The sequence below is a fragment of the Neomonachus schauinslandi genome, chromosome 1 (assembly GCF_002201575.2).
Source record: "Neomonachus schauinslandi chromosome 1, ASM220157v2, whole genome shotgun sequence".
Taxonomy (NCBI): domain Eukaryota; kingdom Metazoa; phylum Chordata; class Mammalia; order Carnivora; family Phocidae; genus Neomonachus; species Neomonachus schauinslandi.
In genome coordinates, this window is record NC_058403.1 from 117,256,938 (window position 1) to 117,270,978 (window position 14,041).

Sequence of the window (14,041 nt, forward strand, 5' to 3'; positions counted from 1 at the left end):
ACTGAACTACATGTGAACTCCTAAAACAGATTTTAAAAACCATGACTTACTACATTTCAGGTGTGTCCTATGGATGGAGATCAGCCCACAGCTGCTGATCTTCATTTTACAAAACCTTCTGGCAATGTGTACAATTATAACTGCCCTTCTTAAACATAAAAAAAAATTTAAAGCACTGTTCAAGTAAGAAAACCAAGCAGCATGCTAACAAAACCTATCTACTTAATCTGTTTTGCTCCTGCAAAAAGCTACTAACAGAGGATTTAAAAAAATTAATTCTATATACATATTTTACATAATGTATTTACGCTACAAATATTTTAAAGAATGGCTTTTACATAATTTTCCATTTTAATTTCAATAGATATCTTATTTAGTCACAAATTATGCAAATGCAGTCTTCTAGAATTATTATTGAAAATTATTCACCCATGGTTTAGAAAATGGTTAATTTCTTGGATAAAACATAGCATATTTAGAAGTCCGAAAGCCAAGTAAATCCCTTATTTCGTTTCGGAATTTTGACAGATCTTGGCGTAGTTCATTTAGGTTTTCCACGGTTGCCTGATCTGTACTTTGCATCTTCTGCCTCATGGACGTCAGGTAACGATGCACCAAGCAGCACATCACTTTTTGGTAGTTCTCATCCCTCTTTTGTTTCAGATTTCTCCATTCCTTCAAAACAAACAATTGCATGGTATTAACAATGGACATAAACCATATTTAAATGAGGTGGGTTTTTTTTTTTTAAGATTTATTTATTTATCTGTCAGAGAGAGAGAGAGCACAAGCAGGGGGAGGGGCAGGCAGAGGGAAAAGCAGGCTCCCCGCTGAGCAGGGAGCCCGACGGGGGACTTGATCCCAGGACTCCGGGATCATGACCTGAGCGGAAGGCAGACGCTTAACCAACTGAGCCACCCAGGCGTCCCTAAATGAGGTGGGTTTTTTTTTTTTTAAAGATTTTATTTATTTATTTGAGAGAGAGAGTATGAGAGAGAGCAAGCACATGAGAGGGGGGAGGGTCAGAGGGAGAAGCAGACTCCCCGCCGAGCAGGGAGCCCGATGCGGGACTCGATCCAGGGACTCCAGGATCATGACCTGAGCCGAAGGCAGTCGCTTAACCAAGTGAGCCACCCAGGCGCCCATGAGGTGGGTTTTTAAAAAATATTCACAGACACAGACACAGACACATGTTTTATTAGACTGTATTTTTGGCATTATGTGTTACAAAGTAATATCCAACACTTACTTAAAACAAATACAGCCTGCACATTTTGTTATTCATTCACCTGGATGCTTTTCTTGATTTAACAATAGTCTTAGGAATCTTCAGTTTATAGGAAAGATTAGCAAACCACAACCCACAGGCCAAACATGGCCCACTTACTATTTTTTTATGGCCTGTGTAAGCTAAGAATGGTTTTTACAGATGAATATTTGTAATTAATTTGATGATAGGGAACACTAATTTTGAACCCCAATTAAACAAAATGTTATTTCCCTCCCCGAAATGGAATTCCATTCTTTACATTAGATCTGTATTACAAAAAAATTATTACTCAATTAATATTATACTTTTGATTTCACCAATAAAAATTTTATGGATATTTGTATTCTTTCTTCTAATATTACTTGTTATATTCATATAACATCTTTGATTTTGTCTCAGTCTGCAAAGTCCAAAATATTTATTATCTGGCCCCTTACTGGAAAAGTCTGCCAAACTCTGGTTTATGGCAACATGTATTGAATTATTTATGTACTGAATAACTTTCAAGAAGAACTGAAAAATATGAGATGGCTCTAGTAGTCAATCTTTATCTATGCTGACAGAATAGGTATTCTAAATATTTTCCATGTTTTAAAGCTGTGAGATAAGAGTTCATGAAAAAAAATTACAGCTCTCTCCTCTCACATATCAAATCCTTACTTTATGTTAGATAATATGCCATTCATTAGGGATATACGAGTGAAAAAAAGTAGATAGTCCTAGGTCTTAAAGAGGCCTAGGACATATTTACACTTTAGTAAACATCTGATATTAGGAACTGTTAAAACTTCCAAGTTACAATTTTAATTTCTTTTTTTTTTTTTAAGATTTTATTTATTTATTTGACAGAGAGACACAGCGAGAGAGGGAACACAAGCAGGGGGAGTGGGAGAGGGAGAAGCAGGCTTCTCGCTGAGCAGGGAGCCCGATGAGGGGCTCGATCCCAGGACCCTGAGATCATGACCTGAGCAGAAGGCAGACGCTTAATGACTGAGCCACCCAGGCGCCCTACAATTTTAATTTCTTACCTTTAAACTGTTTTGCCGTTTAACCTTGCCTTTTGATGTATGAGAGCAAATCCACTTACTGAGGCTACTAATCATATAGCAAATAGTCTTTGGTGAAGGAATGATGTTGAAAGGTGGGGGTAATGTACATTTGTCATCAAAGTAGCTAAGCCATAACTTTGCTCGAGCGAACTTCCATTCTTTGTCTTCATGATTCTGTAAGAGGCAAATGAAAAAGCAATATAGAATATGAACACACACACACACACACACGGGGGAGGGGAGGGCAGAAGGAGCAAGGGAGAAAGGTGGGGGGGGAGGAGAGAAAGAGAGATATCATTTTAAGCTGTCCAAATGTTTGTTCACCTTGTACATAAAAGTTTGGTTCAAGATTTGAAGTTAATATACATTACTTACATTTTAAAAATCTATATTTAATTTAAAAATAATACTAATTCTTAATTCTTATAATCTTTGGTTGCCTTATCTACTGCATACATTTGGTATGATCTGAAAGAATATAAAGTTTTAAAAGAATGAACACTTACTGCTATCAACTGGAAGCTTTTATGAAGCATTGCCACCAGCAGCTTGGTAAGCACGATCACAACCACAACATTGTATGTCCCAACAATAACAGCTCCAACAAAGGACTGCAATTCTTCTCCGTAACTAAATCTTGTGACAAAGATTGCCACATGTGCTAAGGAGAAAATATACCAGAACAAAGCAAAGCAAGTGCCAATGAACCTGTAAAGACAATTACATTTCTGTTTAAAAGGAAATTAAAGAGATTAATTAGCAAAAATGAAGAATTCATTTATATCAACATTCCATAAAATATTGATAATCTAAGAATAATACTTTATAAAATGAATGAAGTTGAACCCAATGGTACAGATATGCCTTCCTTAAACAAAGAAACAGACTCAAAAGGAGGATAAACTATTTTTGTTTAACCTCTTACTGCTTTTCTGTCTATTCTCAACAAAGCAGCCGCTAAGACACTGTTAATGCCTAATTCAAGTTGCCACTTCTCTGCTCAAAAACTTCAAATGGCTCTCAATCTCAAGAGCCCAAAGTACTTACAGGTATCAACAAGGTTCTACATCTCCTACAACTTTCCCTCAGCTTCATATCTTTACTTGAATATCATCTCTGTGGGGCTTTCCCCAGTCTCCTATCTAAAACTGCACCCTCTCACACATAAATCCTCCCTGGCCCAAGCTTTGTCTCTTTAGCCCCTTTTATTGCATAATATACTATATATTTTATTTCTCTTTTTATTGCCTATATCATCTCACTCTAATAGAATATAAGCTCCATGAGGTAGTTTTGTTCACTAGTACTTCATTCACTCAGCACTTCGAACAGTGTCTGTTATGCAGAAGGTGTTAAATGAATACTTATTATTAACTTAATCTTATTCCTTAAATAAGATGACATGCGAGTACCTAAAGAATAGTTGGTACATAACAGCAACACAACAAATGAGTAATTCCACACCCCTTCTCCATTATGTTATTTTAAAATGAGGGGAGGTATTTTCTCTCCCTCACAACTGATTATTCAATTTCTTATGATACAGCAAATCAGAGAAAAAATTGTTGATGAAGCTCTAATGATTCTCAATTCTAGTGACCTCCTACTAAGTGTTGAAAATACAAGAGATTGTTTTGGCTGTAACAATGATGGACAGTTGCTACTGACATTTACTATGTGAAGGGCAGAGATGTTGAATGTCTTGCAATATACAGGACAGAAAACTGTCCTGCCCAAAATGCTAACAATGTGCAAAATGCCACGAGTTCCTCTGTTAAAACAGACTGCAGTGGGGGAAATAATGTACGATTTCATGCCTACTAATTACTTAAGATTCTACTTATAAAGATAACTATCAAATGATTCATGAAAAATAAGTATTTCTTATTAAAAAAGAATGTCTTAGAGAAAATTTGAAGTTCTATTTCTCTAGGTACTAATTCATATACAACACAATAGAAAGAGAGAAATATATTTACTAAAAATTTTAAAAGACACTCACGAATGGAAGGTATCATTGCTTTGCTGTTCACAGAAGATGCCGACACAGTCCTTCTGTTCTTTTGGGGTATAGCCTTTATCATACAGTTGTGTCAGTCCAATTGTGAAAGAAAACAAAACAAGAAGGAACATCCCAAGAAACTTTCCAAAATCTTGTAACATCTGTCCCATTGAAATCTGTGGAATATATTATATAGGTGTTGGTTAAAATTATCAGGAACAAAATAGTACATATTAAATGACTAGGCAATAAAAGTAAAACAAACATATGATCCACAGTCTACTCCTTTTATTCCATCTGGTTAAGATAGTTTCATACTTTTAAAACATCAAAAGTCTCTTTTCCAAGGTGATTCAGTAGAAAGCTATGATTGACTAAGAGGGAAATGTATTTCTTCTTAGCGTATTTCTTATCTATTGGCTAAATTCCAAGGGATAGAATTGCTGGGTCAAAAAGGTAATGTCAAATTATTCTTCAAATTTGTATGCTAACTTAAATACCAGGAATTTATGAAAAATGCTTATTTCCCAGATTTTTAAGGAGTATTGGAGGACAATGAAATTAGGCTTGAATAAAGCTTCCAGACGCACTTCACAAGTCTACATTACAATAGGTACCCATGTACTAAACCTACTCATCTGGCTTGTACACATAATATTTTCTTATAATTTATCTAAAATGAAAGAAAATTGACCACCTTGGCAAAAGAAATTAGGGCAATCCTGGAGGAGGAAATGCCATCTTATGGGACTCGGTCACAAAAATCAAATACTTTATGTCATATGATTTTATATTTGTAAATTTTAAGTTGGCATTTTTACTCAAGAAATAGGAAAATTAAGAAATGAAAAGAAAAAGGTAATTAAAATATCAATACTGAAGTTTACATAGAGTTAATACTGGTACACACAGAGAAAAATATATATACATCTTTCCCAGTAATCAGAAAAACGGAAATGAAGCAAACTACTAAGATAGTGTAACTTGGCACCAAATGCTATTCAATGTGGTGAAACAGTCTGCTTTTATACTGCTTGTGAGACCAAAAATTAACACATCCTTTTGTAGAAAAACAGAAATACTGAGGCACTATAAGGATCATATCTTCTGATATGTTAATGCTACTGGAGATTTAGCCTTAGGAAGTAATTTAAAAGAGGCAAAGTCCTCTACACAGAGTACTGTGTAGAACAGCAAAAACATGCCAAATGCCTGAGAGGGCAAAGACTGGTATCATTAGGGTTCACAGCAAGTGTTAAATTATAAAACTTGCTAATGAAGCAATAATAATGACGTCTAGGGCGCCTGGGTGGCTCAGTTGGTTAAGCGACTGCCTTCGGCTCAGGTCATGATCCTGGAGTCCCTGGATCGAGTCCCGCATCGGGCTCCCTGCTCAGCAGGGAGTCTGCTTCTCCCTCTGACCCTCCTCCCTCTCATGCTCTCTGTATCTCATTCTCTCTGTCTCAAATAAATAAATAAAATCTTTAAAAAAAAAAATAATGACGTCTAGTCATTCTCCTTCCAAATCTTTCTCCAGAAAAAGCCATAGTTACCTGTCTAAAAGCTCTTTAAAAAAAAAAAAAGATTTTTATTTATTTATTTATGAGAGAGAGAAAGAGAGAGCACCCACACGAGTGGGAAAGAGGAGCAGAGGGAGAGAGAATCCCAAGCTGATTCCTTGCTGAGCACCAGCCGGGCGTGAGAGGCTCGATCTCACGACCCTGAGATCACGACCTGAGCCAAGATCAAGAGTCGGACACTTAACCGACTGAGCCACCCAGGCACCCTACCTGTCTAAAAGTTCTATCTAATCAAGCATTCATGCTCAAAACCTCTTTTGCATGTATGATAATATTCAAATTCCTGGCACAGAGAACTTCAGAGTCCAGCCCAGTCTATTTTTTCAGCCTCATCTCCCCAGTGGCCACCCACTGTCTAAGTACAAAAGACATCCTGTCTTGTCTGAGCATGCCATGCTTTTAGGACTCCATGTTTTCACACATGTAACTCCCTGGTCTTTGCCAGGCAAGCTTCTCATCCCTTCAAGGCCCAGATCAAATGTCACCCTAAGAAGCTTTCCTGACTCTCTCCAAGCACTGCCTCATTTTCCTCCAAAGTGCTCTGTCCATAATCTCTAAAATACTATTTTTCACTTTATACCAATATGTATGTTTGTATCTTCTAGTAGTCTTTAAGAGCAGGCACAATGTCAGTAAGCTCCAGAGCCCAGCATATTAGTTAAAATGTTGAATACATAACTACTTTTTATATGCCTTTTTATACAACTCTACCATTTTCCAAGAGGTATCATGTACTCTTATTTACCTTGCAGTATGGGAAAGGCTAGTATTATCTCTATTTTACCAAGTGACAAACTGAAGCTCGGGGAGATTTAGTGAATTGCTCAGGGTAACAGAACTAATAGATGGCAGAGGTAGAATTCAATTCTCACTTCTTGCAAGAGATTTTGTGAAACATCACTTTGTGGTTTTTATCATAGCTCTCCCATTAAAAATTGGGGGCTGTGTACAATTTAGAAGGATTTCGTTCTCATGTAACAGTTCCCCCCCCACAGCAGGCTTATTGACTTAATGCATGAATAAATATCGGAAAAAAACCGTAATTGTTAATTAACATTTTGCACCAAGTCTTTTTTTCTAACACTATGAGCTGGGCCTTAGTTTCCTGAGCTATAAAATAAGGGATGGTCATGTGCTACATCAGACTCACTTACCTACATGCTATTAAAAATTTGCCAGACTTTACCCCAATCTATTTAATCAGTATCTCTGAGGCTAGGACTTAGAAATGAAGGTTGCATATGCTCCCCTGGTGATTCTGACTGAGCCTCACCAATTTGGTAATTCCTAGACTACAGGACCTCTAAGTTTCCCTCTAACTGTAACATTTATGCTTCTTAAAAGAAAAATATCTATCCCCAGTATACCCTAAAATGCAAGGTACCTGAAATCGCTCTTTACTCATTGCAAAGGACAACAGTATGCCATTTCTGTGTTACAGACCAGTAAATCAAATCTAATAATTATCCAGTAAAGCCAAATAATTCCCTAGGAATAAAGTATGTGCTCATGTGTCAGACACGACATTTACTTTCCAAGTTTCCTTGTACTATGTTTCAGGTCTGCCACAGTTAACTCTACTAACTATAAAGGGAATGGAGGAACGGATCTAATCATTCATGTAAAACTCATCATGTGTCAGGGACTCTGCTATGAGATGCATCTTCTACATACTGATCCATTTAATCCTCATGACAATGATACGGAACCTGAGACTCACAGAGATGAAGTAGCAGTAAGTTACTGAACAAGATTTTGAACCCAGCTGGTTGGTCCTGTCTTGTCCTTTCTGTCTTATGACCCAACTACAAGGGCTAAAGGTTGTTTAATTTATTTGAAACACATGGAAAAACCAGGAAGAATTTTTGAAATCTGTAAATTATTAAAGGCTACCCAAAGAAGTGTTGTACAATAAAAGTTAATGAGAGAATCATATTACTCTGTAGCATTGAAAGCAGAAGGGCAACTTAGCAGAGTGGGGAAGATCATTAGCTCTGGAGCTAAACCACCTGGGTTGGAATCCCAATTCAGCTACTTACCAGCTGTGTGACTTTGTGCAAGTTACTTAATGTCTCTATGCCTCAGTTTCTTCCTCTGTAAAATGGAAATAAAAGAGTCTGCCTCTTAGAACGGTTGTGAGGATTTAATGAGGTAATAAGTGTAAATAAAGATCTTAGAATAGTACCCACAGTAAGGGCTCAAATGTTAACTGTTATTATTACAATTGCCACCTTTATTTTTAGATTCTGTCTTCATGTCTTTTTTTGTTAAAATGTAAACATTACTGATTTAGGCCCAACCATGACTCATATCTGCTGAAGTGTATTAGCTGACATCCTTCATAAAAGCAGAAGAGCTAACTTCAAAGAGCAGGTTGGTCTGTGGATTCAGAGAGACTCAGGTTCAACTCTTGACTCTACCTCTGTCTAGTTCTGTGAACTACTGAAACTTTCTAAGCCTTAGATCCCTCATTTGTAAAATGGAAATAAAAAACAGCAAGGGTTGTGATGAGGATTAAGTAAGTGGAAAACAGCACAGTGCCTGGTCCACATGAAATGTCCAACAAATGTGGTTGCTGAACATATTTTGAACAAGCAGCTCCCGGGACAGCTAGGATATTGTCCTATTTCTCCATCAGCTTTTTTCTTTTCACATACCCATCAGCACTTGTCTCTACTGAAGCCCATTCTAACCAGTTTTTCAATTCAGTTTACAAACAGTAAGTAACTACTATGGCAAGGCAGTGAGTAAAGTGCAGATGAAAAAATAAAGATGTAGGGCGCCTGGGTGGCTCAGTTGGTTGGGCGACTGCCTTCGGCTCAGGTCATGATCCTGGAGTCCTGGAGTCCCGCATCGGGCTCCCTGCTCTCCAGGGAGCCTGCTCCTCCCTCTGATCCTCCCCCTCTCATGTGCTCTCTGTCTCTCTCATTCTCTCTGTCTCAAATAAATAAATAAAATCTTTAAAAAAAAAATTTAAAAAAATTAAAAAAAAATAAAAAAAAAAAATAAAGATGTATTCCCCATCCTCAAGGATTTTTTAATTTAGTAGAAATAACATCATCTAGAATCTAAGACAAGCTAAATTCTAATTGTCTCACATTTAAGACAAGCTTTACGAAATGCTCATTAGAGGTTCAAGGTATCAAGTTCACTGGATGGAGTTATTCATTAGCAGGAAGCAGGAGTGAAGGAATGGATTTTCCAGTGGCAAGAGCCCTGAAGCTAGCACATGTTACTTCTCCCTGGGACACCCTAACCCACCTCCTTTCAACTCATCTTTCAAGACTGACTTCCAGTGTCATCTCTTCTGGGAAGTGCCTTAAACTGAAGTGAGTGCCCCTTTTCTGAGCTATGACAACAATTACCACTGTAAATGTCATGCTTGCTGGTCACCCTCAATGCACTGTGAGCTCCTTAAGGAGATATTGGAGCTTACTCATTTTAGTGTTCTCAGTGTCCAGGACCTACCAGGCACTCAATAAATGTTTGTTGAATAAATAAATAAAATTTCAACAAGCAGAGGGATGGCTGGGACATTCTAAACAGGGTAATAACATAAACAATGACATGGAAGTGGAAGAGCATGGGACATGTGTAAGATTAGTGACTGGTCTTGGCCGAGATGGAGAAGAATTTCAGGAAGAGAAAGAGATGAGTACAGTGAGAGATGGCTACAAAGTAAGTAGGGCCAGACGTAGACGGTCACCTTCCAAAGTCTACCTATAACATAAGTTACAAATTTAATGAACATAATCATTTTAAAAATGTCAAGTACTAGAATAGAGAATTCAATCACTGCTGAATATAGAACCATTTTATACTCTACTATATGACATTCCTGTGACCTTCATTTGCCTAGGATAGTCCCAGTTTCCACTTGTTTTCCCAAGTTAGTATTCCCCAAAGTGTCTCTATTCAGATGATAAAATACGGTCATTCTAACCAAGGAAGAGATCTGTACCCCCAACACATGTTATATATCCAGTTAAAATAAAATTCTGTCAACTTCCAAATCTGCAGAAATTTGGAAGTAAAAAATGTTAGTACATGGAGATAAATCTAACAACCAACTGCAGTAATCACATAAAAACATTATCTGACATAGCAGGTTATATACATAAAGGAAAAAATGTTACACTTTTGCTAAAGTAATTAACTTACTGTCAATTTTCTTTTTGCATTTCTTTTAGTTTTACATTCATAACTGAATCATTCCATTTTAATTGAGTTCCTTATGATGAACAAAATGGAAAAATGTATTATAAATCTTCTAGTTTTTTCTAGAATATTTTGGCAGAATTATGCAATACAAATCTGTCATGTTAGTAAGACTACACTGGAAAACAAATGTCTTTATTTGAAAATTTCTTTAAGTAAAAGCCTGAAAATATGAATCTACAGATTCCTATTCAATATCTATTTTTTGCCCTCTTCCTAACTAACCAGACCTTGATTTCTTGGGGGCCAATATGCTCAATTAAAAGTACTCATCTCATCAGACTTCCTTGTAGCTACAAACAACCATGTGACCAAATTCTGGCCAATGAGTTATAAGTGGAAACATTTGGTAGGGCTCCAGGAAAAATTATTGCTCTCTTGATAAAAAGAGAAAGACAGCTGGCCCATGCTTTCTGCCTTTTGCCCTCTGCCTTTCCCCCTTCTTCCTGCAGGATATAGACTTGATATAAGACTTGGAGCTTCCTTTGTAATACCATACTAATTCTATTTGTATTTCCAAATCCTTCAGTTCTGAGACTAGCCTACCCCAGCAATGGCTGCCTGAGGAGAGGGCAAAGGGAGTACTAAATGAAAAAGGTACCAAGAAACTTTTTGGGGTGATGCACATGTTCTCTATCTTGATTATAGTGGTGATGAAACAAATTTACACATTTGCAAAACTCATCAAGTTAAGATGGGTGTGTTTTACTGTATGCAAAACTCATCAAGATGGGTGTGTTTTACTGTATGCAAAGTGTACCTTAATAAAGATAGTTTTTAAAAAATCACTTGCTGAACTAAATCATAATATTTAAGCATATATTATGATTAACCTGCAGACTTTCTTAAAAAATAGGAACACAATAAATATTTGTTGGCTTCACTTAAATTATGTGTAGTTCTATGGCTATTAGGATAGTATAAATTATCATGCTGGAGGAGAAAAACACACACAACATCTGAAATGACAAATACCCACTTACGCAGTATTTGTATACACAACTATAGTTCTTTTGGGAAGAGACTAAGTCAGAAGACCCGACTCAACATTTCTAAGAGAAACAAAGCGATAATTCACTAAGAATAGCATACTTTTTCTTTTTAACTCTCTGTAGAAATCTATAAAAAAATTTTTCCATATAGAAACTTGGTGATACCAACAGTTTTCAGCTAAAAAAAAAAAAATCAACATGCATGTAAAAAATACTGTTGAATCTTGACTAAAACATTCATAGAAGATATTAGTAGCAAAATTAAATCAAAATAACAAATAGTCTAAACCAGTGTTTCACATACTACTGCTTTGGAAAAAAACAGAGACTTGAGCATATCTAATGAAAATTGAGTATGACATTAAATGAGTTTATGTAATGATCCTTTGAACAAGGTTAAACAAGTTTCTTTACTTCTTTCTCATAAGCTTTAATGTGATAATGTGCACTGTGAATTCCCAAAAGAGTTATATGGAATGCAGTGTGTCTGACTTATTTCAGTCAGAGCACCTCATAGGACTTGGTTAAGGAAATCACACTTCAGGAAACACTGTTGCAGGATGATAGCACAAGCCAAATCAAATCAAGTTTTTCCTACATATTTTATTTTCATATCTCTATTTGGAGAAGGTAATTATGCCCTCTGTTTAAAACATCTCCTTTAAAAATGTTTTTAGGGCACCTGGGTGGCTCAGTTGGTTAAGCGACTGCCTTCGGCTCAGGTCATGATCCCAGGGTCCTGGGATGGAGTCCCGCATCGGGCTCCCTGCTCTGCGGGGAGCCTGCTTCTCCCTCTCCCACTCCCCCTGCTTGTGTTCCCTCTCTCGCTGTGTCTCTCTCTATCAAATAAATAAATAATAATAAAAAAAATCTTTAAAAAAAAAAATGTTTTTAAAAATCTACATTCTTGGGATGCCTGGGTGGCTCAGTCAGTTAAGTGTCTGCCTTCGGCTCAGGGCATGATCCCAGCATCCTGCAATAGAGCCCCACATGGGGCTCCCTGCTCGGTGGGAAGCCTGCTTCTTCCTCTCCTCCTTGCTTGTGCTCTTTGTCGCTCTGTCTCAATATCTCAAATAAATTAAAAAAAAAAATCTTAAAAATCTACATTCTTAGTAAATTTTAACTTATTGAGAAAAAATTAATATTTAGAGCTAGTCATGTAGCAAAGTTGATCCCCACCTCCTAAAAACAATCATTATTACAATCTATGGGGTAAATTCAACCAATTATGAGTCTTTTCTTTAATGTAAAGAGACCTAGAATTTAGTCCTGGACTCTCATGATAATAATCATACTACTCTGAACAAATCACATACCATCTCAAAAGCTCAATTTCTTGAGCTATAAACTACTATAAAGTATAAAGCTGGGCCATATGAACTCTATGAAACTTGTTAGTTCTAAATATGCTATTTTCCAACTTATTACATTTAATATTTACTAAACAAAGTGAAAGAGTATTTTAAAAATATAGCTTATTTATTTTCAAAATCATCATTAAATATGAATTCTTTTTGCACAACACCTTCCTCATATTTATCACGTAAAATTTTAAATATGAGATTCATTTTGGTAAAAGCAGATTTTCATGTTCCTCTATTGTCTGAAGTAAAACTATATTTTAAACAAATCTACGTCTGTTGGCTGCAGGACAATGGGCCAGAGCTTAATAAAGTTTGAATACTTGAAAGCAAAAGATTATCATTCAGCCAGAAGCAAAGCAGATGAAAATGCAGTGTCCTCTCAACTGTTAATTATTATCAAAAGCAAAGTTTAACATCATGAGAGAACAATGTTCCAGTGGACCAAGAGCAAAATATAATAATAATGACATTTAACAAATATTCTTTAATAAGAATTAATTATTTACCTGTAATGGACCCAATATGGAGCTTGTTGTATACATAAAAAAGAGACGAAGATAACTCAGAACATTTGCAAATGCAAAAAGCCCTTCTGCCACCAGAGTAGGATGGAATGCGTCCCAGTCCTTCCGGTCAGCAAAATCATGAAACTAAAGTTAGGAAGAAAAAGCCAAAGGTAAATAGCTCCTTCAGTTTAGGAAAATAAAAATAAATATTCTGACTATTGAAAGAAAACTAATTATTTATACCTCTTTCAGGGGTTCTCCTTTTATGTTTTGTAAAGTCCTCTTCTTTTAATACAAATAACATTATTTTAACTAAATAAAAGATCTTTACATATGTGAGGCAATATCACTTACTCTATATAAAGAGGTTTTCTCAGAAACTCTTAGGTTTTAAAAAATTAAGCAATTTTTTAAAAATGTTATTAAACTTTCTATGAATGAAATGTTTACTGGTTTTCCTTAACTTCTACAACACAAACTTTAAGTATTAAGTAAAATTTAAGTATGTTTGCTCTCAGTTAATTAGCTATCATATTAAATTAACCTAGCCCTTTAACTCAGGTTTCTAGAATGAACCCTAGAAGTTCTTCTCCCTTCTAAATACTAAGAAAGAGAGTTCATTATTATACCCAGACATAGAGTGGCCACATGTTCCAATTGCCTGGATAGTCTCAAATTGTATACCAGTTTTCCTTGCATAATCATTAATGCCCCATTTCACTCTCAAAGTGTCCTGGTTTGGATAAAAAATTATATGAGCACCCCACTTCTAGAACTAAAGAGACTGGTGTCAGACACCAATGACCCTCAACCATTTATCTATGTATGACCAATTTTTATTTTCTTAGTAATTGCACAACTCTGGTCACTGAAAATGCCTTACAAACATGTTCCAAACTACTGATCATTTAAAGGAACAGATTTTTTTAAAATAAAGTAAAATGACATAAGATAACCAGTTTTTTTTTTCTATAGTCTATAAATTAGTTAAAAACAAACAAACAAACAGAAAATATATCTCTCAGTTCTTTGACTGTGACGCCTTAGAAGAATTCTAAAC

At 36.0% G+C, this 14,041-nt stretch overlaps 1 protein-coding gene across 2 annotated transcripts in view; it reads right to left on the minus strand.

The window, feature by feature from the left end:
- Nucleotides 1–447: 447 nt before the first annotated feature.
- Nucleotides 448–14,041, minus strand: part of TRPC1 (transient receptor potential cation channel subfamily C member 1) — a 68,371-nt gene continuing 54,777 nt past the window's right edge. For both annotated transcript variants that reach the window (XM_021678728.1, XM_021678727.1), the window contains 5 exons: nt 12,982–13,125; nt 4,322–4,497; nt 2,826–3,027; nt 2,299–2,493; nt 448–675 (listed from right to left, as the gene is read on the minus strand). In XM_021678728.1, coding sequence (XP_021534403.1) covers nt 448–675; nt 2,299–2,493; nt 2,826–3,027; nt 4,322–4,497; nt 12,982–13,125 — 945 coding nt within the window. The remainder of the gene's footprint in view (nt 676–2,298; nt 2,494–2,825; nt 3,028–4,321; nt 4,498–12,981; nt 13,126–14,041) is intronic.